General features: G+C 34.1%; 1 protein-coding gene across 1 annotated transcript; it reads left to right on the top strand.

Moving 5' to 3' along the window:
- Positions 1-10980: 10980 nt before the first annotated feature.
- Positions 10981-14682, top strand: LOC134800954 (trypsin 5G1-like). Its single transcript, XM_063773486.1, has 4 exons — positions 10981-11498; positions 12677-12929; positions 13406-13591; positions 14120-14682. Exons 1-4 carry the CDS (start codon positions 11269-11271, stop codon positions 14336-14338), a joined length of 888 nt encoding a protein of 295 aa, XP_063629556.1. The 5' UTR covers positions 10981-11268; the 3' UTR covers positions 14339-14682.
- Positions 14683-25403: the final 10721 nt, after the last annotated feature.

The following is a 25403-nucleotide window of genomic DNA, read 5'->3' as shown; positions in this document are numbered from 1 at the left end:
AAGTTATTTTAGTTTCGTTTGAACACGCAATGCAGGGAGTTCTGAAAACAAACGCCATCTATAGACATAGCTGTGAATTACGAGTGAAACACATTTTCTGTAACACTCGACGTGAAAAGTGCCGCGTAGTACGGAAATTGTAAGGTAGATGCCACTTGTCTCAATATAGTGACTTCATGACTTGTTTACAAAAGTTACTGGTATATTTTGTTTAGAGATACTCAAAGGATAAAGAGATTTCTGTTAAAGCCATTAAAGGTATTATAGAAACGTTAACTAAATCCTTAATGATACTTCGTACAATGTCACTTTGAAGCTTGGCTTGAACTGGAATATTCAATTTATTTGGTTATTCAACTTCGGATATATAATTATGTCGTAAGTAACACTATAAATGTCCTTACTCTTGCTGTTACCTAGTGACCAAAAATTGTCAGTGAGTTTTGTTTACGATATAAGAAATATGTTGAATGCTATCTACTTCGTCGACAAAACAATTTAGGTCTACATACATGCCAAGTGGAACATATGCAAATTACCAAGGATTAATAAGATTAATTGAAGCTCAAGACTTGTTAAATATATACTTGTGTGTTGACTTCACAGACAAAACATCCTAGTCTATGGTTGACTTAAATATCTCAATAAGTGTTAAGAGTAGGATTTTTTTCTGTATCTAGGTTAGTTTTAGAAATAATTCCCTAAGCTGTTGGCTGTCATTAACCGGCTCTCGTTCTTAAAAGTTTGCCAAGTTCTAAAGTTCCTTTCATCAAACACCACAAATTACGCGACCGAGGAAGTTTCAACTCAAGCTCTGTTTTATTCTTATTCCCATAATCTTGGCAAACAAGCGTATGGCTCGTTAAGACAATATGTAGGTAGAGTAGGTACTAAATTCTAATCTAAATATTGTGACACTTCCTTCAGACAATTTGGTCGACGATTAATTTCGCTCGCTCGCTCTCTGAACCCGCATAGACGCTAGGTAGGTACGCTAGGTAATGCAGATGTTTTCGTTAGAGAATCTAAAAATAAAAACCCATTTCCTTTATTTGCATAGTCGCCTAAAGTGATATTACAGTAAAAAGAAACAACAGTAGGGATACCTATGTACCCAAATTGCTGCACATTTCGCAACTTTTTTTTTAACTTATTAGGTATATAGTATTATTTCTGCTAATCCTGTATCTTTACTCTGTGTCGTATTATCCTTTGAGCAATAAAGGTTAAAAGTAAATGAATAACTGACATTTTAATTCAATAAAACAATTCTTTTAAGATCGGTCGGTAGGTATTACTCGGTATCGGTAGGTAGTAAAACACTTATTTTAAAGCATGTCGTGTAAAGTGGAAATATACAATTTTGAATTTAGAGCAATATTGGCTTGAGATACTACAATTACTTAAATCAAAATTATAATTTACAGCTAGACTTAGCTGGAGTTAGCTGATGTTCCTCCGGATATTAGCTTCGTAAATATAATATTCAGAATAGATCGGAAACAGAATAGCCCGAGAACCTTTAACTGTACCTACTTACGTAATAAAATTAAATAAATTGTAAGGTTTAAACACCGACATTACAATGTAATATCTGGGAGATCGAGGTTTGCTCAGTAAACATATTAAAACTGCGCGTTTTCCCAGAGATAAGACCTACCTAGATCGATTTTTCGTCCCCGAAAACCCCCATGTAGCAAATTTCATCGAATTCGTTTCCGAGATTCCCGAAATATAATTTATATATAAATAAATAAATAAATATGCAAGAATTGCTCGTTTAAAGGTATAAGATGTAGTAACTAGTAGGTAGTATGTACATATTTGCACCCTAAGCGTGATTGATTTGTCAACGTTTTAAATGAGATGTTGCCAAAATCCAATCTCAACTTAAAACCACCGAGTGATGACCAGTAAGTCGGCTTCCAAAAAGATTGGTGTCCTTTGGCATAGTACGTCATAAGTCATCTATTCAACCGTTAAATACTTGGCTTCATGGCTACTTAACACAGATTGAAGTTATCTTTTTAAATATACCAACTTTTTAATTATATAAAATACTATTATCAAACTGCACAACGGGACTTAATCGCGATTGTGCAGTTTGATAATGTTTCATAATCGTGAAAGTTTAAATCAGTGTTTTATATAAAATACGACAAAATATATTTTTTTTTCCAAATAAGTACCTAAGAAATGTGCAACTGGACAGATGCTGCACTTAATCGGGAGGATTGGAAGTCTAGGGGGGAGGCCTTTGCCCAGCAGTGGGACACCTTATAGGCTCGTAAAAAAAGTACCTAAGAGTCATCGTCATTTGACGATGATTCTTTTGAAAAAATTGCTGGAAAATATGTTAGGCGTTCATCGTCAGAATGTTTCTTTACTGTTCCTGTTCATATTTTCAATTGACCGAGCGTACACGAATTATCCTCGGAACAGTGCAGATTTATCTTTATTGTTCTATCGCAGACGGCACTTGAGTGTAACGAACTGTGTCTAAAAATTCGGACAAGGGCGATTTTAACTCGAGGTCCGAAGGTTCCTTACCAAGCCAAGTTTACGATTAATGTTTTTAAAGTCCTGAAGAAATAATAAAAGCATAATATCTACGTCAATATCACGTAAGCTTCTTCTCTTATACGCTTTTAAACGCAGTTTGACAAACTGGCTCTCAGAGCGTTGTTTTTACAGCGTAAAGTCATATCTCGAATACCAGCAATATTCAAATTAGTGATATTTAGTTATTAATTGTATTGTGACATGCCTATTGTGTTAATATTTTGTTATTTTTTCAATTATTTCAATTTGACATTTTATATTTATTTAAATTTATGATTATAATGATGAATTTGCACGCTTGCATGCAAGCTAGGTACATGATCTGTAACACCATATTGTAACATCCCCATACTGTATCAATGCAAATAAATAATTTCTGATTTCTGATTTCTATCCCCCCAGTATTCGTATATTTTTAATTTTTCTATTCGACCGGCTTTCTCTCATATCAAACCTACATTATTATATTATGCAGGAGTGCTAAACTAATAGTTTTATTGACTATACTTGCGCAAAACAAGCAACTTGCTGCAATACACATGCGCCGGTGGCTAAGTTTGGACGGACGTACGATGGAAGTTTCTTTTGCACCCTTAAGGTACAGAATCCTGAAAACTAAATATTATTGTGCTGTTAGCTACAGTCGTTTTAAAAGCAAATGCTGACTTTTTAATACATTAAGTGTTAAGATGCACCTTAAAGAGCTTGGGGTGGAAATAGAAAATGCTGACTGCGCAGCAGGGGGACAATTTTCCTAAATGTATTACTAATCTTTTTTCGATCTTATTTCGCCGTTATATAAAATACGAGCAGGTGCGAGGAGGCCACATGTGAGAGTAGCGTGAAATACATTGGGTATGTACAAAATGTTTCAATCACGATTACACACATCAAGCCTTTAAGCTCTCAAAGGTACCTCTATAAAATCTAAACTTAATGCTCTTATGCTTTGAAAATTAAGTCAAGTATATTATGACACATTGACTATAACATTGAAATAAACTTTCACCATGATTGGCAGATTGTAAACGTAAGTGAATTAATTAAAATATCTTAACGTAGAAGATACTTATTAAAATTTAAATTGACTTACGTTTCCAAAAATAATAATCGTGACTACTTTGAAATACACTGATTCAAGCTTTCACGATTTTTACATATTATTAAATTGTAAAACGGGACTTCATAAACTCGTATTTGTTCTGTCAATCAAGAGAAAAATAAAAAAAAAATAAAAAAAAAATATTCGGATGAAATAAACCCTATTATACAGATTTTTTTCTTCTGCCAAACTGTAGGGCAGTTTGTTGCTGCTTTTAGTCCATGGGCCAGGCAAGATTTCGGTATAATTTTGAGGTACCAAGTTTCCTTTTCACAGCAGTTAGATAGGCTTATTATCATGTTAAAAAACCATGATTGCCATCTCAAAATGGTAGCTAACAAAAATGGCCGCCAATCCAAGATGGCGGCTATTGAGTTTTAAGAAATCAACCATAATTCGAGAAATATACGTCCGATTCCGTTGCTGTTTATTTTTAACCAAAGCTCTATAAGTGAGCTTAAAATGATGTTTATATATTATATCGATAAAGTCAACCATTAATTAGTAATTAAAGAAATATTGAAAATTTTCTAATTTTTTTGTGATACTTTTTTTTTTAATTAAATTAAAAAAAAATATCTCGTACATTACAAAAAAGTTTTAAGTGAGGCAAAATAGTGTATTAAATTAGCTTTAATTTGACGTACAATTTGTATGGGACTGATGACTGAAAACACATGGAAATATGAATTTGGTTTTACTTCCGTTGAAATTCACCGTTGACTAAATCACTGCGTACATAACAAAAAGTTTCGGATAGATGTACAAAAAAAAAGTTTTTAGTATATTTCAATAACTTTAGCAATTGATTATAATAATATTAGAATGATAGTATTATTAGTTTTATTTGTTACAAGTAAAAACTACTTTAAACTCTTGCGTTTTGTACACATAATTAATGTTACTAACAGATCTAACGCGATTAAATTTCAATATTCGTTGAAACGTCGGAAAAAAGGTAAAAAAATGAAACTTAATCGCGTTTGACCCGTTAGTAACATTAATTAGCTAAAAACTAGTTATTCAGTGAAAATCTTTTCGGCTACAAGTAAATCAAGATGATGCAAAGTGAACTAGATATTTGTATAATATGTAGCGAAATAGGACCATTTTGTAAAGTACACCCCCAAAAAGATGGACAGTAAGCAGTATTATTCAATTATAATGCAGCATTAATAAGGAATGTTGAGTCTATTCTTATCTTATTATTATTGTTTTCGGGGGCCCTTGCTTGGGGGACACTTCGACTCATAGGGATCTTTTGCGCAATTACCCCCTAGAAAAGATCCGTCAACTAATCAAGAGCTTTTCCCACCATATCCATGTGTCGGATGATGGAGCTCATGGTTAGCGTTTTAAAGTCCTTTGGTTCCAGATATCCTGCTCCAAAATCCTTCATTCTTTGTCTGGCGAGGGCGTGAAATTCACAAATTAGGTGTTTTACTGTCTCTCTTCGCCACACATACGACAATCGGTGTTGTCAGAGTGTCCCATCTTGGCCAGAATTCCTTTGACCCCGTATTGGCCAGTAAACACCCTTGTTATGATTTGGAGTTGTCTTTTGCTAAGTTTCCAAAGCCTTTTGCTCCAACCGGAGTCTACTCCTTGCATAAAGAGCTTTGCGTGCTTTAGACCCGTCAGACTGTCCCATTCTTCCTGATGTTTGATCTTAGTATATATGGTCTTTAATAGCCGTTATGATGGTTCCCTGTGAGAGCCCCACGAATCGTTCCGGACCTATAAGGTTACTTACAGATTCAGCTCTGGCAAGTTCATCTGCATTTTCATTGCCTATGAATCCCTCTTGCCTTGGGATCCATACCAGTTGCACTCTGTTTTGCCTTCCAAGCTGGTTCAGAGCTTGGACGCCATTGTATACTAGTCTAGAGTCCACTAGAGTCTATTACTAAACGACGTGATATAGGTACCGGATGAAAACTCTTTACTTAAAAGTTATATTTAAAAAAAAATCTTTGAAGAATCTGTTACGCTGACGACATCCTCTATTAAGTAAGAAATAAGTTTCGCAAGTAAATAGAGAATTTTGAGATTTCACTCTTGGGTTTATGATAACATGCTTCTGCAGTTACAATATCATTTCACCACACCAGCTAATAAAGGCTCTCTTGATTGTTCCAAAGCTGATAAGATAGTTGCATTTTATTCACATGTGAGGCAAAGTAATCAAATGCAAATTTTGAGTTGTTTTCTTATGTTTGCTAGAATTGACTTTTAAATGATGATTTTGAATGATAAACATTTAATAATATTCAGTTTGAATCGATTCGCTTTGATTTTGTTTGATATTTTACAGTTAGTATTTTCCTCGTGTTGGTGTGGTGAAAACCTCGCTACGCTCAAGATTCCATTTTTCGAACCACGAGCGTAGGGAGTCTTTTTGTCTGTAATTTTATTAAAGACGTGATATTGGTGAAATGGACTCTATATTGGCAGTGATATTTCACAGTATATACCTAACAATTCATCCGGTATATCACGTCGTTTAGTAATAGCCTCAAAACTCCTTATTAATGCTGCATTAAATAACAATGCCCAAGATTGTCCGTCTTTTAGGGCCTATCTCGCCACATATTATACTTACACATATCTAGTTCACTTTATTTGTAGCCGAACACATTTTCACTGAAGACATTTCTATTTATACCGAATACCAGTTTTTACTTGGAACAAATCAAAACCAATATTACTATCATACTACTATTCAGGGCTCAGAAGCGGTATTAAAATACCTGTTAATATCGTTATAAAACCTGATTATATCATTCATCATGGAACGCGAACTACAAAATTACTTCTAACCGGTAAGAAGGGGAACGGAATTTTATGGTTCGCGGGGTACGATATAACACCGGTTACGGTTACTGTCGGCTTTCGGAGACTCTCCGTTAACCTCGTTGTCATATGTGAAAGAGATTTTCTATCTTACTTCGACATTTTCAATTTAATCGGTTAATTTAGTTCCACAAAAACGAAAGGCGAACGCATCTCAACGGTATCTCAATAGAACAGTTCTTTAACTGGTAACCGAAACGAAATCCTTTTCGTTCCCGGGTTTATGAACGAAACCGATTTGAAAAATAAACGGTTTCCGAGCCCTGCTACTATTATTATAAATTATTAAAATATACTAAAAATATCATTTTTGTACTCTACAACTTCTATCTGACGCTTTTTGTTCTGTACCCAGTTCACTGAAGAAATTACTATTTCAATCGAATACTAGTTTTTACCTAATTAATGTTACTAACGGGTCTAACGCGATAGAATTTCATTATTTTACCTTTTTTCCGACGTTTCAGCGAATAATGAAATTTAATCCCGTTAGACCCGTTAGTAACATTAATAAATTTAATTAAGTATACAAAACACGAGAGTTTAAAGTAGCTTTTACTTGTAAAAAAGAAAACCATTATTACTATCATTTTACTATTATTATAAATTATTGCTATTATTATTAAACTATACTAAAAACATGATTTTTGTACTCTACAAATTCTATCTGAAGCTTTTTGTTCTGTACGCAGTTATTTAGTCAACGGTGAATTTCAACGGAAGTAAAATTAAATTCATGTTTCCATGTGTTTTCATTCACCAGTCCCATACAAATTATACGTCAAATTAAAGCTAATTTAACACACTATTTTGTCTCATTTAAAACTTTTTTGTAATGTACGAGATATTTTGTAAAAACACAATTACAAAAAAAGTATCACAAAAAAATAAGAGAATTTACAATATTTCTTTAATTACTAATTAACTATTAACTTTATCGATATAATGTACAAACATAATTTTAAGCCCACATATAGAGCTTTAGTTTAAAAAAAATTGCAATGAATTCGGACGAACACTTCTCGAGTTACGGTTGATTTTTTAAACTCAATATCCGCCATCTTGGATTGGCGGCCATTTTTGTTAGCTACCATTTTGAGATGGCAATCATGGTTTTTTAACATCATAATAAGCCTATCTAACTGCTGTGAAAAGGAAACTTGGTACCCCAAATTTATACCATTTTCAAAAATTTGACCAGCTGGCCCATGGACTATTTGTTGGTTGGTTGGTTTGTTTGCTGGTACTATGTATGGGATGCATACAGAGTTATGGTGTTTTAAGTATTTAACTTTGAGTAGCAGAGTGAGATACGAGATTTTTTCAAAGAATTGACGATATTTCACTCAGCATATAAAGATAATATAATATATCTAGATTAACATAAAGCTCATTAAAAACATTCAATAGAATTTTTAATTATAATTACAGTAAGTAGACATGAACAAGAATGAAAGAGCTCAGAATTATACACTCCACTTATTAGACCTTTCCGGAGAGCCCATTTTAAAATTGGATCTTTCTCGGAAATTTTATTAAGGCTGGTCCAGCGAAATTACGGGTGTACAGGAATTATAATTTGCAAGTGTTCTAAGGGCCCGAAGGGTTAAATTCTATATAACTTTTAACTACTACCTAAATTGGAAATCCGTGTCTACTTAATTTTTCCGAACGTAGTAGTTTTATTACAGCGCCCTTTGTTGAGTTAAAACCATCATTATCTGTTTTCAAATAGGCCAATCCGTTTTTGAGATAGATGGGAACATTATTTTTATGCACACAACCAAGACCTAAACACGCACTGCACCGTCTTCATTCTGAATAGCCAGTGATCATATTCCATTTTCTATCAAACAAAAGTTTTTTCACCACACCAGCTCGGAAAGGCTTACTACACTTCAAAAACTGATAGCAAAGTTGCATTTTATTCACATGTGAGGCAAAGTAATCAAATGCAAATTTTGAGTTGTTTTCTTATGGTTGCTGATGGTAGAAATAACTTTTAAATGATGATTTTGGATGATAAATATTTAATAACTTTCAGTTGGATTTGATTTGGTTTGATTTTGTTTGATATTTTATATTTAATATTTGCTTCGGGTTGGTGTAGTGAAAAATTTTGTGTTTCACTCGGGGGCAAATTTTGTTTAACCCTCGTGCTTTGAAACCCTCGCAACGCTCAAGATTCAATTTTTCGAACCACTTGCTACGCTCGTGGTTCAATTTTGGAATCTTTCGCTTGCTCGTGTATCAATATTAGCGGTTAAACAACAACTTTGCGCCCTTGTAAAACAAATACCTAACTATTGTAACGGTCATAAGTTAAAGTATGATGAGGCTACCATACCGAGCCTTATAAAACTCCAAAATAGCCAGACTTAGTCACTTCACGACCTTTCCTCTAAAGAGTTCAACACAACAGCCCTGCTTACGTCAGTTAAGGCTACACACACAGAGATCCAGACTCCATTTTGCGTAGTCCGATTCCTCGTTCCCATGGCCGTTTTCTTATTTTAACTTGACTATTTAAAACGTCCAGTTACATTAGTGTAACCAAGTGCCGAGTAATCGACAGCGATATTCTGTTCGAAATCTAGTGCTGATTGTAAAATTCATATCGGAACTTTGAAGTGGTTAAATACTAGCAAAGACATATGTATTGATACTAGTAAGGAGTAGGTACTTAACTTAATATTAACTAGTTATGTATATTGTAGACAAGTACATAATGAAACATACAGGCTAACTGAATAACATGATTCATATATATTATAATTCTGATGAAAGTGTACGTTCGAATTGGCTTGATAATCTTAGTAAACCTACCGCGTACATAGAACGTACGTTACGCCTTCGTAGTACCTAATCATACTAAGAAAATGTTAAAGTACCGTAAAACGGGGTCAACAGAAATCGCGGGGTGAATAGAGAAATTTTGAACTTTTTCTTTCAAGTTGTTATATTTAAAAACGTACATTTGATTCGTATATTTGATTTTTTGGAATACTCATTCGTATAGTAGACTATTGATTCTCTACATTGATACCAAAAGAACTTAATCAAACTGCCTAAAAGTTAGATTTTTTTGACTCTAAAATAAGGTCTCGCCGAGGTAAGAAATGAAGCCTGTCTGAACTTTGTTCTAGCGTTAAATGTTTTGACATTAACTAAGTAAAAGTTAGCTAACCTGGTAATATAGTATCTGCAGTACCTAAATAACAAATAATATCACAAATTTTGTCTATACCTAATGAAGCATTTTTTTTGCATAAAACTAATCACAAGCTATTTTACGTGATAAAGGGGTCAGTGGACACGCATATGGGGTGAATAGTTACGCCATATGGGGTGATTAGTACCCATGTGTAAGTAATGCTCGTAATATCACAAATGAGATATCTCTCGAACACGTAATATGGCATTACGTATCACTCCGAAAAATCAACCATCACTTTAAACATCACTCATTACGCGAGCGCGAACGATCGGGCGAAGCGCGCGTAATAGATTCGATTCAATATAGATTGACGCGCCGATATGAATGGTCAGTTCAAGTATATACACAGTGCGCGTAACGTATAATGGCACTTGTGATAGCGTCATGTTTTCTCACCATGCCATCATGCCAGCTCGCACTCGCACTCAGTGCTCGCTCGCTCTCGCTCTGCGATGCTTTCGGCTATACCGAGCACCTGCGCGGCGTACCGAGTCACGGTACAAAACGGAACGCGTAATAGATAGACGCGCCGATATAAGACGCCATACAGTGCTGTACATATGCGCTGCGTAATGTAGGTGATAGCTGTGATGGTGCCATGTCGCGCGCGCCCTAGCGCTGTTCGCGTTCCGACGATGTACCGAGTGATGAGTGATGTGATATCTCAGTGTACCATTACGTTTTCGAAAAAGTGATGTGATGTAGCATTACTTTTTGAAGCACTGTTTCGCGCATGTCTAGTGATTAGATACAACAAAGGGATGTAAAGACACGCCTTGGGGGTTAAAAGACACGAAAAAATAATTTTGTATCAAATAGCTGTTTAACAGTTATATTGTATATATACCATTTGCCAATAGAGTATCAACATAATAATGACCAAATTCGATGCCTATGACAACTAAAACTTAATATTTCTATTCATCCCTTTCTTGTGTCTATCGACCCCGTTTTAAGGATATTATGGAGAAAACAGGTAGTTTTCTTTGATTTTCTCTGAATTGGGTAGGTAAAAAATTATTTCCCAAATGCAAAATTGAAGAACTAACCAAGACTCAAAAAATGATATCAAAATTTTTACTTTTATTATTTATATTATTGGCGAAAATCGTCCTTGAAGTTGAAAATCGTGTCTTTTCACCCCGTTTGGTACGGTATGGGCATTTGTTTTACTGTGGCACCTAAACTTCCGGACGGATTAATCATCAAGATTGTACCGCCTAAATATAGAACTGTAACGAAATTAGTTTGAACAAAAATAGGACTGCAGTTAGTTGCATAAATGCATTGTTACAAAATGAAACGTCAATATTTACAATTTCGATGTTTACAAAATCACCTAGCACTATTTGCCGCCATTTTACTATTCGGCTTTTAAACACGAAACATCCATTGTAATGTGATTACCACAAAATTGGATTAAAAGTCACCAGACCGTTTTACAAAAAGTGATTTGAATAGATCTTTTACGTCATTCCATCAATGTGATTTCTTTTTCACGAAACTTTCATGAGAACCTATATGAAATCACAATATGTTTTTAATTGTGATTTTTATTTTAAAAACATTGTTTTGCACTTTAACGGAGAGTTCGTTGAAGACTTTACAAAATGCGAACGCTTACGACCTGGGTGACCATACGATAGTGTCGAGCAGCTATGTGTTTCCTTACGTGGCGGCCATTTTGAACAAATCTAAATACCTGTGCGCGGGAGCATTAATAGACGAGTCTTGGGTTCTGACGGCCGCGGATTCAGTGTTATTGTAAGTTGTTCATTTAATTATAAGCAATGTCTGTACGGTATGCTGTTTACTTTGTCCACTCAAAAATTGTGTCGAATGTATGAAAATATTTCCAATGCTTGGACGTACGATTTCGTGGTTGTTTTGCTTCTTCGATTTCTCATTTTTTATTTTGTTTTTTTTTTTGCGAGCCTGGTTTAGTGTCCCACTGCTGAGCAAAGGCCTCCCCTCATTAGCAGATTTTAAATGTAATATATGTAATACAGGTTGCTAAACCTGTATTTTTGGGGTATAAGTGGAATTTCGATTTCGTCGATATTACAAGCTTTTATGTAACTTGTCCTGTTAGTAGGTATGAATGTATATATGTATGTTAGTGTGGGTCAAATCTTGGAAGCTAAATTCCTGATTTCCGGATGACAATGCAATATTACATACAAGGAGCTGATCTGATGATAGAGACAGGAGTTGGCCATAAGAACTCTGTGATAAAACAACGCAAACAAATTGTGTTTGGGGTTATTAGAATTGTGGAAAGAAAAGTACAGTCAGCGATAAAAGCTTGTACTTACCTACAATTAAATTTTTACCAATAACTTATATCATCGATGTTTTAATACCTAAATACTATAGGTACGAATCAATCTTATTCATCCACAAGTAAGAAATTAAATTCACCGAGGACACTTTACAGAAGAATAAATCGTTAAAGGAATACTTTACAATATGGTATTCCATTTCAAATAGGTATGTATATCTTCACCGCTCTCCCATATCTCTTGAGTTCGGTCACAAATCATCCTCGCCCGCAAGAAAGACTTTTCCTCTGTAGCGTTATTAATGTAAATATGCATTTCTATCAATGTTTACAGCTTTACTGCTAAACATTTTCACGGTAGATTAATTTGAAAATCGGCGTAGGCGTTAAATGTGGCCACTCAAACCCAAACCCCAACATGGTTGCCTTTTCATGCGTTTACTCTTTGATGCGGCTACCTTTGGTACTTGCGTCCTTAGCTTCAAGCTTGTATGATTAAATATTTCGGCACGAAAATGAAATTAAAATGGTTATTACAAAATTTATAGAATTAAATATAACTATACAAATTAATTTAATACAGATTATAGAGTTAAAAGAACAAAATCATGCAAGTACCTAAGTGACTATACATTCATTAATTTTATCGTAATACTTTTAGATTCCGTGATTCTCTAAGACTGATCCACGTTCGTCTTGGAAGCATCAACAACAAGGCGGGCGGTAGACTACTGCCGATAAAGCTAATCGAATTTCATCCTTATTTCGATGACCAAAAGCCTGAGTTTGACATAGCACTCATCCAGCTGGCTAAGAGAGTGAGACTGACTCCGAATTTGAACCCTATCAGATTGCAGCGGAAACCGAAAGAGGTTATGGCCACGCATTTCATAGTCACTGCTTGGCCGTTGCAGGTATGTACAAAAGTTATATTCGGACCGAGAATAAGAATTAGGTGTGGGTTTATAGAAAATAAACGGTAAAACAATATATATATTCGAAAGAATGCTAAGCTAAAGGGTAAATGGCCGGCAATCTATCTCTTATTTATTGTCCTGTATCTTCAGTAATATCCTATTGAACGGTGATAAATGGTAGTTGAAACCGCTTTCGGGTAAATCAGACGCAACTTTGCTGAAGCATTTTCAAATCTTACTTCTGGCAACTCCAGGTGTCTCAATATGGTCCATCTCACGTTTACTTTGTCTACATGCCTTTTTGTTACTTATGTATGCTACTTACTGTATCATATTGCAGGTGGATCACTGGTCTAACAAAATAATTCATATGTCTATACTTTGTGGCCAAATTACTATTATGAGATATTTGGTATTGATCCTAAACAGAAATACTTCCATTGAAATCAAAGTTGATATTTTACGTTTCACAGCAAACCAGCTCTGCAGAACTATATAAATTGGCATCAGTACAAGACATAGAGCGCAGGCGCACGTTGCAAGTAGCACACCTGCACCCTACGAAGCCAGAGCAGTGCGCTGATGTGCTTGAGGAGCTCGGCTTTTTGAAGACTAACATCATGTGCCTAGATCAAACCGTGGGGATCGATCCGTGCTCGGTAAGTTCTTCTATATTAGTTTATACAATCCTGATATAATACAGAGCTTTTGAGTAGAGTGTTGTGTTTATTCCATAAAGCTTGCTGAGTGGCCTAAGTAAGGTACAAGATAGAAAAACTTGATTATGTCACTATTGTATTCAGTATCGTTTAAGAAATATATTGTTTTCTAAAAATTGATGTCCCAGTATGATTAACTCTGAATTAGAATATAAGTATGATTTATCCAAGTCATAATATTTAATATAAAAAAAAAATATTTGCATTTGCAAACCATCCGATGTTGCATAATATTTTTATATTTTCTTTCGTGCCTGAATATAATATATTAACTACTAGCTTCTGCCCGCGATTTCATTTTCGTGGAAATGATAAAGATCATTGATAAGTACTACCCCTAATTTTGTATTAATTTATATGTACATATGTTACATAAGAATAGCTGCGATTGAAGATAGAAGAGCTGCAAATGATCGAAATAACATATCTTATATCTTCAATTTAAAGTACATCTAACTGTTTGTCCAGAGGGACATTGGCGCCCCAGTGGTCCTGAACGGCATCCTGTGGGGCGTGGTCTCCTCATGGGCGCCCGAGGACTGCGACCTGCTGCCGGGGCCCACGTTCGTGACGCTGGCGTCCGCACCCAACATCAGTTCCTGGATACACGCCACGATGCGCGGCGTCAAATGGCACAAGTGGATTCTCTTTGACACGGATTATGAGGATTATGATGATATTGATTGAGTGGCTGTGGAATGAGTAAATTTATGGATGGGTGTAAGTAATAATCGCATGGTTAACTTTGTGCTATTTATTATTAAAATGTGTTACAATTTAATGAATGCTTCTCATTTAATTTTGTGCGACTTGAGGTCTTGATGCCATACGCTCGAGGTATATTAGACTAGGTGACCCATTGAAAATCAGAAGTACTAATTATATTATTTATTTACGTGTTCACAAAGTTATGGTAAATCAAGAAGTGGCCCCCGCCACTTCTTGATCACACGGGCGCTCGTGAGAACATACCTACATGGACGCTAAACTCCCCGCATTTCACAGTTCTGATCCATATAATAATAATTAAAGTATTCTTTTATACCGTTATGGTCACAACCCTCAGTAACGAAGATATGACGCAGAACAAAGAGAACAAAGTTCTGTGCGGAATTATAGTTGTAGGATTTAAGATACACAACTGGAACGCATAATTGCACGGTAAGCGTCTTGAAATCTTCAAAAGATTACAGTGTGACTGTAACTTAGTTTCCAGTTCTTCTGTAGTTGACAGACTATGATGTAGGTCAGATTTTCCACTTTAACAAGGAGGCAAATATTCCTATATTTTCTTATCCCTTGAAACATTAAGCAAAGCTAGCTCTCGAAAATATAAAAATATCGTTCAACACGATGTACCTGAATTTCTTGCTAGACACCTATCCGAAATAGGCCAATCAGATGAAAAAAAATAGAACATTACTACAGAGGCTGGGAAGTAAGGGGTTGCCGGCCGAATGCATATAGACAGGATAGTTATGAGGCCGACAACCCCTTTTCACGCCGAGGTATGTATAGTGCTTTTCTTAAACATGCAATGAAATAATAATAAAAATTGATGATGATGATTGTTTCATGTCCTAATGTGATAGGTTATTCAGTGCGTGGGGTTCATAAGGGGAAAGAAAATTTTATTAATTTTGCGCTACGACGCACGGTTTAGGAGCATTATAAAGTATTTTTATTTTTTTTTATCTTTTTTTTTTGTTTTTTTTTAAATTTTTTTTTTTTTTTTAATTTATTTATATATTTAAATTTACAACTTACAGACTAAACATTTATATTCTCGCCAAACTGTTACGTTTGATGGCGAGATGCGCTCAGTTTTTATACACTTAACCTATTTAACTAATTATATATTTAACGTAAACTAACCGTTTCATAGGCCACACATGTAAGTATATAATATACAAAATACAAACTATTGTTTCGTAGAAATGGCAAATAATGTAAACAAATATGTCAGTATTTGTCAGCATTTGACATATTACCTAAAATTTTCACGCAGGTGATTTTCCCTGAAATATTAGTAATTAACATATGTTTTAAAAATAAATTGGTTTAAATAAAAATATTTAAGTGTATAAGTTGGTTTGTTTACATTATTTTTCCATTTTCTAATTGAGAAGATATTCTTTTAATCTATTTTTTAACATGGATTTACTTAATTTAGGACTTTGTCTCAGTAAGCTAATTTTATTTAATATTTTTGGTACCAGGTACTTTGAGCTTCTTTTGCCATAATAATTTTTAATTTTCGGTTGCACTAGCTTTTTCTCTCTTACACTCCTAGTATTATACTTATTGTTAATTAATTAGGGGTTTCTTACAGAGGAACGAACATTTTATTATTTTTGCGCTACGACGCATGGTTTAGGAGATACAGTCCTATAAAAAAAATTTTTGCTTCTTTTTTCTTTTTTTTTCTTTTCTTGTGTTTTTTTAAATGTTATTAAGGGCTTTCCTAAAGGGGAACGATAATTTAATTATTTTTGCGCTACGACGTACGGTTTAGGAGATACAGCATTATAAAGTTTTATTTGTTATTATTTTTTTTCTTTTTAGTGGTTTTTTTTAAATATTAATGAAGGGTTTCTTACAGAGGAACGAACATTTTATTATTTTTGCGCTACGACGCATGGTTTAGGAGATACAGCCCTATAAATATTTTTTTTGCTTTTTTTTTTCTTTTTTTTCTTTTCTTGTTTTTTTAAATGTTATTAAGAGGTTCTTAAAGGGGAACGAAAATTTGATTATATTTGCGCTACGACGTACGGTTTAGGAGATACAGCATTATAACGTTTTTTTCTTTTTTTTTCTTTCTTGTGTTTTTTTTTAATATTAATTAAGGGTTTCTTACAGAGGAACGAACATTTTATTATTTTTGCGCTACGACGCATGGTTTAAGAGATACAGTCCTATAAAAAAATTTTTTGCTTTTTTTTTTCTTTTTTTGTGTTTTTTTAAATGTTATTAAGGGGTTTCCTAAAGGGGAACGAAAATTTGATTATTTTTGCGCTACGACGTACGGTTTAGGAGATACAGCATTATAAAGTTTTTTTTGTTATTATTTTTTTTCTTTTTTGGGGGTTTTTTTAAATATTAATTAAGGGTTTCTTACATAGGAACGAACATTTTATTATTTTTGCGCTGCGACGCACGGTTTAGGAGATACAGCCCTATAAAGATAAAAAAAAAAGAAATCGTACCATAAACCGTAAAGCATAAACTGCCTATAGTTTTTTTTTAAGCGGTGCGATAGTGTGTTATCACTTTAATGGCTGAATGCCACGATGGTGTGTCACACATATCTGTGAAATGGAAATTTAAAAAAAAATTACTTCCCGGCCTAGGCCTTAAATTTTGTATGAAATTCCTTTACAGTTCTCTGGAGTTGCTCCGCCCTAAACGTGATACTTCGAAGCCTGATATAACGCCCGGAGTGACTACATTTCATTGCATGTTTGAGAAAAAATATATATTACAGATTAGATCCATTATTGCACAGCAAGTTGGAAATTGTTTTCATACTTTCATTTTGTCCTAAATTCGTACACTCCGAGATTGCTCATTCCAGGTGTGCGTAAATTTTTGCTCTTTTTAAGTTTTTTGCTTGTAGATAGAAAACGGTACGTCCAACGGAGTTCTAATCATGATGAATGTAGTTTTGCGAATCTTCAGATTTTTTTTGCGAGTTACGATTGCGAAAATGTATTACATACATCATAAAGAACTTCTGTATGGAATATATTTCTGTGATGTATTGCTGGGCAAAGTTAGAAGAAATTTTACAAGCTTACGTGCCAACATGCTCCGCTGAAGTTTTGTGTGACTTGGCAGATTAATGTTTTGTATGCTTTTAAGCGTGTTTGGTGGAAGACAAAAGCTTGAGTATGGTTAAGCTTAGATGGTAGTGAGATAACGAACAGTCTGTAACAGTCCATTTATAATTGCAGATGTTTAACAGAGATTTATTTAAGTTAGTTACACAATAAAGGATACAAATCACTAATTTATTAACAACTAAAAATAAAAACTACTATAAAAACCGCGCCCTGCCGTTCATGGTGCGAAGGTGCCCATAATGCTAGCAGCAACAAATTTAAGGAAACTCAAACACTGTATTATGTAATATTGTCTTAAACGTACTCATGGAATAAAACTGGAAACGGACTATATCGCGTATAATTATTTGAAAATAATTTAAATCCACCTCGATATTTTGAACCTTTTACAGCGTTATGAGAACGATTAAGTAGATATCAAACCCCTTTTGTGAAATTGGAAGCAGTGTTACTTTTAATTGAATCTAAAATGTGTTGTTACCATACACGTTTTCCAGCTTCACGTAACAAAAACGGGTAGCATACATTGAGTTAGTAAACCCTTATTGGCGCAGTCATTTTTTCATCCTATCGATTCAGATTTATTTGAGCAGCCAATATGCTCTTTTATCGTGATTTCACGTGGGCAGATTGAAATCTTGCTGAGCGAATGAAACTGGAATGAATAAAAAACGATAATGACTGTGTACAATTTGCAACGCTTGAGCTTGCCTCAATCATGTGCATTGCGCAATGGAAATGGAATGTGTATTGGTAATGTGTAATGGAGTATTAAAACGTTTATATCGAATTAGAGATATCGATCAAAAGAGATTTTTATGTTTTATTGAAAGATTATTTGACAGTGAATATTCTTTATATATGCATTCCATTAGTTTTATTTACTCACTTAACGCTGTATTCGCTTCGGATCCTGTAGCTCATTAGATTACAAAAGTTATACGTTACGGTACGATTTTAATTTATTGTAATTTTAATTGTACGGACTTGATTTGCTATCGTATTATTATTTTTTGAATTGATATCTAATTGAAATTTTTATATAGGTACCTACTATGAAATCATTAATTGTAATTCACTTGAATCTCATTGTAAATTGTAAATATTAACCCATGTTGACAGTGTATGATCAGTACAAATAAATAAATCTATCTATCTATGATGATTATATTTTTAAGTGCATGCATATAGATGCTTTCCAGCCGATTATTTGCTCTTCAGCCGGTCTAGCCAAGGTTACAATCGCTATCGCTTCGACAACGAAAAGCTTTATGTCTCTCTATCACTCTTGTATATTAGTGCGACAGTGACAGTTGTGTTTCGATCGCTACGGAGCGTGAGCGATTGGCATCTTAGCTACGTGGCCAGTTTTTGTGGTGCAGTCATAAGGTTTTGTCTTAGTTATGAATGTAAACTTAATTTAGTCATATAATAAGCCATTTGAAACGTTAAACCTACTTTTATTTCCGCCAGTTTCTATTAGATATCTCATGTTAGTCGCAAGATATGGAACAAAATGAAATCTCGCGTTATTACATTATTCAATATGCCACAAACATTCTATCTAGTCTATTAGTCTATATCCAATATCCAGGACGTTCAATATTCTTAAATCACAAGTCTCAAAGAAGCTGTGAGATTGTAGACAGGCACTGTATTGCTAACTTAATTAATCATAGTCATCGTTTCCCGGAAACGGAGGCAAAATTTAATTTGGCTTGATTTTGATAAGAGAGTTCATATAATATTTAATGCATCAAACAGCAATACCGAAAGATAGTCGGCATATAAATAGTTTATTATGACTACATAAACTTCTACGGTATTATACGGTAGAAAATTAAGAGCTCAAACTAATATTATATTGAATAACAACATTACCTACTTCGCACTACTGAGTGGACATTCGTCGCCCGATCAACTAGTTCCAACATGATAGTCAAGAGCATGATAATGGATACTGTTTGTATAGAATGTTTATCCAAGCAGTGATCGTTTTCATTCCTCTTAAGTGTACATTAGGACGGCGTTTATATTACATAGCAAACATATACAAACGATAAACGAGGAAATGTATTAATTAAAACAATTGTCATTAAGATAAGATAAAGATAATAAATAGTTTATTCAAGTAGGTAAGTATATTAGAATGCGCTTATAAACATCAAATAAAGCTATGCCGGCTCCAACCCTATCTCTGCCTCGAGAAGATTTAATTCAGGTTAGATAAATTTGGAACGATTCCAAAATTATCAATTATTTTAAACAGAGTTACCGTATAACGTACAGCGCCATCTACTTCAACTGTCAAATTCCACATACAATTTCACGCCCCTTTTCTATGATACCTCATTGTTAAAAAAGTGGTTTGTGAGTTTCTAGAGAAAAGAGAAAAAATATGGAGATATTAAAAACATTATCCGGAGAAGATTTCAACTTCATTAATAATTAGACATAAAAATGATCAAGTACAAAATCTTCCTTCACAATGATCAAGTACAAAATGTTGGAGTTCAAATCTTGCGTACATACATCGGGATAAAAATTTGATCCAAAATATTACTTTTAGGTATGTACGTAGTGTACCTAATTAAGTCATGATGATGATGTCATGACTATTGATATAAAAATTAGTGGACAATTCTGAATACCAGTTATTCCCAGAACTTTCAAAAATATCATCTTCCTTACCAAGAGCAGCAAAATATTCCATTGTGATTTCCTTTAAATGCTTTTATTTCCCAACTAATACTGCAAACATCCGCAATCTAACGAAAATACGCCTAGCTAATAAAACTCGATTCAAACAACTTAATTATAACAAAGCATCGTGCATTTGAATAACAGTTTTAAAATAAGCGTTTTAAGTCTTAATCTACCAAAGTGAAAGAAATATGCGAGATTCGGGAATTAAATGAAGGGATTAATTTCGAAACAAATTACTCGCGATTCCTTTGATGTGGATGGAAGTTTTTAGACTCTCAGAAGGTAATAATTAGTTTGTTTAATGCTGATAAATGTTTGTTGAAGTTTCTAATATCCGTTTAAAACGTTTCAATCTGTACCTTAATGCAGAACACTTAGTTTGCTTTTAATGTTGCAAATAAGTTTTTGGCTGAAATTTCATTTCTGGGACAAGCTTTTATCGCTGTCTGTACTTTTCTTTCCACAGGCAACTAATACTCGTCGAGATAATTTTAACAACCCCAAACACAGTTTGCGTTGTTTCATCACATAGTTCCCATGGTCACCTCCTGTCTCCATCATCAGATCAGCTCCATGTTATCATAATATTGCATTGCATTAAATATTGATTTACAATAAGGATGCAAAATTTCAGCACAATCGGATATCGCAAAGTGGGTCAAATATATATTTTTCAATAGACAAATATGAAACAAAGAGGTGGCCTATCACATTTACTTTTCAAAACTATATTTCCATAGAAAATGATTGGCAGGAAAACATTTAGATACTTTCTTTTTAAATTTACTTATTAAAAAAGAGATTTTTACTTTAAATACTTAGGTACTATGAAAGCCAAAAAGGTCGACGAAAATAAAACTTGGCGTGAACACTTTATGAAAGCATACTCGTAGAATCGGAAATAAGACTGTAATAATATCAGTTCGGTGTCAAAGATGTTTACGCTGTAAATGGACATAATATTTCAATTCATTCCTTCCGTTCCCGAGACATTGGTCTAATTCAAAAGAAATATTCGCAGGTATTTGTTATTATTAGGTTAGCAGCTTACACCCACTAAGTTGACTGTTGGAATTGGGTCTCTACCTCTAGGGTTCCTTGGTCACCAACACTACTATGTAATTAATTAATTAATTTGTGCTACTAATTTTACTGAACTAAATAATGTTTAAGAAATATGTGGTCATTCGATGTCTATCGATATTCTGTGTGGACATAATAAAGTAAACCCATAACAATTTAATATGAAATATAATATAAACTACTGCGTAATAAATATTAGAACGACTAATAACTAATAAACTTGTATACAAATTGCAGTTGGGTTGCAGTCCGTCTGTACCAGCCCTTACACATAACACAATACATGATTTGAATACATATTTTATTCCTTATTTTTATATAATTTTAAACTATTTTGTAAAGTAGTTTTATGTCGCTATGTTCAATGCTTTAGACTTAATCCTACGACTCCTACGAGGTAATGATATGTCGTATATCTGTAACATCTGAGACACGTGGCAAGGGTGCTGGCTTGTCTTTCATTTATCTTTTTTACATATTTTATGACAACACGTGCTAGACAGAAATGTTGTCACGATGTATATTTTTAATACAAGCGTTTTAATATTTGTTACTCTTTGTTTAAGTTTTAAATGAGTAACTTTTGCAAGTCAGATGATAATAAAAACAGATACGTATGTAGCACTTAAAACTCTGTTAAACAACAATGTAGGTACGCACACAACTACGAAACTATTACTTGTAGTTCACAGCAATGTTTGCAGATAGACGTGAATAACTACTACACTAATTACTATGAAGCAGAAGGCGGGAATCACTTGAAGCTTTGAATAGCCCAACTATTCCATACATTGTGCTGACGAATTTGTAATGACTTGGGGTTGAGGCTACACGGTGCCCGCAAGCGATTGATGTCTACGTAAATAGAAACTCATAAGCTAAATACACAACATACATATTGTTACAAATACTAATGTACAGTGGAGTTGATTAATATGTATGTATAAGTACCTACATTTCTTCACCTTAATCCATTGCAATAAGGTAAAAAAAAATGTATACATCTTTATGAACACGATTGTAAGATAGGTATCATGCAACTTATTGATTGTACCTACGGGTCTACTTAGTAAATAATCGGCCAAGAGCATGTCGGGCCATGCTCAGTGTAGGGTTTCGTAGTTACTCTTCTGTCAAAAGAGTCCAAACGGGGGCGATTAGTAAGTATCATGTACATTACAAGCAGAAGGGAGTACCTTTGCAGCGCTTTGTTCTTACTTACGTCGTTTTACTAAGAAGATAAGATTTTTAGAAAGACAATAATTCAAAAACGACTGGAGTCCGATCATGTTCGCTATAGTTTTCATTGAAATAATTTATTAAGCTTTTGTTTCAAGATTTTTTCATATTTTCTTGACCCATGGTTCAAAAGTTAGAGGAGAGGACATATTTTTTTTTTGGAGCGATTATTTCCCACAAATATCAACTACATATATCAAAAAACGGTTTGTGGATACCCGTATTCGTTTTGAAAGACCTATTCAACTATACCCCATACTACTGGGACAAAGGAAAAAAAAACATTTTGTATGGGAGGCACCCTAAACAAAATTGTTTTTATAGTTTTTGAAGTGAAAACTTCTTTAGCGGCGCTGTGCACTTTTTGAGGTGGGGAAAATATGATAAACTCGAGCCAGCGTAACGCGTAAGGCGTCTCTCCTCTCTTTCTACCGCACGGCGAAAATGTATGCATGAGCCTGCTGTTGCATGTAGGCGGCGCAGGACGCTTGCGTGACGTTATGTTATGTGTGACGGACTATGTCATTGTTTTTTGATTTAAATGCCATCTAGTGAGTTTCCCTCAAACTTAATACTCACAGTGATGTGCTTAGGGGTTTCAAGTAATGCGACGATACAACGCTAGATGGCGTTAACCTCAATTATACATCATTTTGCACTATATGGCCCTGTTATTAATATTTTGAGTTACAATGTCGTTGAGTTTTCATTTCTGCCGGCACTCCCGGAGTGCAACCCGTTGTTTTTTTTATTTTACCGTTCTGTCGCAATGTATTATTTATGTATCCATGCCAAATTGCAGCTTTCTAGCACTAACAATCACGGAGCAAAGCCTCGGGCAGACAGACAGATAGACAGACCTGGCGAAACTATTAGGGTTTCTAGGTGACTACGAAAACCTAAAAACGGCCAATGAAAACCATAAAATGATGCTATTTTGTGAAGTCGGTTCTTCTTTTATTAAAGATTATTTAGTTTCAAGCAAAGATATTGGCAATCCCGAACTTTAGTTAACAATTATCGTTTTCAATTTTCGGGCTCGTAGCCCGCGATTCCTACGTTCCTCTGCTCTGCCTACTCCAGTCTGTCACTGGTGGGGTGTGTTTTGGATTACGCTTTTGTCCCCTAATGTTTGTAATTAGCCGAATTGTCAGGATAAGAGACGTTATCTTAGAAAACTGAGAGCTATTCAGTTTAAATATTAGCATAGTTGGAAATATATTTATTAAAACTAAATGAAATAACCAAAAACAAACATAATAAAACTTACTACTGAATACTTAACCTACAGGTAAAAAATTTGGCCTAAACGCAGTCAATGGGCAGGCTGCTGGGACTGATTTCAAACTAATGTTTCACTACAAATGCTTGAGGATTTGGTTGTTTACCCTATACGTATCTATTCAAATCTGGTCGGTCGGTTTTACAAATTTGGTTCCATTAATTTATCATCATAGTAAATTGAAATTTAAAGCAAGTCTTAGTACCTAGGTATTTTTAAGAACCTTACATTTGATTTTATGCGTCACGTTAGAAATATAATAAACTATAAGGTATTTGCCTAACAAGCCCGCCTCGTGCTTGCAAAGATTGTAAGGAGGCCTATTAAAATTTTCAAAATATAACTTGATTCTATATTGTTTCGATATTACATTTCTCGTAACGCATCTTACTCATGAATATTGGTGCGCGCGATATGCGCTGCGAGTAATATTAAGTCAACATAAAATTAAGTTGAGATGTTGAAAGTTCAAATAGGCGTATGGTGCTTGTTTGTCAACGGTAAACATCGTGTGTTTAAATTGTCACTTTGGCCTCACGTGCAAAAAATGTGGGACGTATTTTATTTTATGAAAAGATTTTGCCTAGATCTCAGAAGCGGTATACCTACGCTAAAACTGTAAGTTTTATATACCAAAAGGTGTTTGGAGATTGAATTTTTACGCTATTTTGAGTAACTGCTTGACAAAATAAAGTTTTGTCAAAGCTGTAAATATTTGCAACATAGGTATCAAAGATACTCAAAAATATCTTAAAATTTGAGTGATCGAGTGAAATTAATATTTTCTCTCGGATTACGCTCGTGAAGAACAATAATAATACTTAATTACGTAAAAATATTATTGTAACTAGCCACAACAAACTTACTTCTTTCTGTAGTGGGTAAAAATCGTAAACTCTCCAGAGGATCATCAAACATCTAATCTGAATTTTCTTAATCAAGTTGTAGAACCTCATGTTATTTTGATTCCCGCCCCGTTGCTAATGGTTCCGGGTTTGAGTCCGAATTACCCGGAGCCAATTATATACGGAGCCTGAATTACTAATGTAGAACAAGGAGCTGTGAAGCTACACGTGGGGCAGTGCGTGTTAATAGTTATTTGTACAACAAGAGATCAAAGTTTGATATTTCTTCGAGTGCTTATTTTGAGTCCCGTGCAAGCGAAAGATTCTATAATATATTTTCACCTGAGCAGTGAGAACATACCTATTAGACAACTTAAAAATGTAATCCTTCTTCATCACTTAATACCTATGCACTTATTTTCTTAAGATATACAAACAATTAAGTTTAATTACCGCAATCGAACACAAAAACAAAACGTAATAATAAATTTCAGTAAAATAATATGGAAATAACGAACATCAACTGACACTTCAATCGACAACTTTTTTTTTGTAAAAAAAAACTGTTTAAGATACGGTCCGAATTGCGGATACGTACTATTTGTCAACTTTACTAGAAATTCTTAAAAGTAAAATAATTTTATTTTGCGTGATAATCTGTGTATTTTTTGAGTTAATTATTTTAATTGTACAATAAAATACCTAAAATGTCTAAAATATAGTGTTTTTATCAGTTTTTATCGAATTAAACA

This window comes from Cydia splendana, chromosome 20 (assembly GCF_910591565.1).
Source record: "Cydia splendana chromosome 20, ilCydSple1.2, whole genome shotgun sequence".
Classification (NCBI taxonomy): Eukaryota; Metazoa; Arthropoda; class Insecta; order Lepidoptera; family Tortricidae; genus Cydia; species Cydia splendana.
Note: the sequence above shows the minus strand (reverse complement) of the source record. Positions and strands in the feature narration are given on the sequence as shown.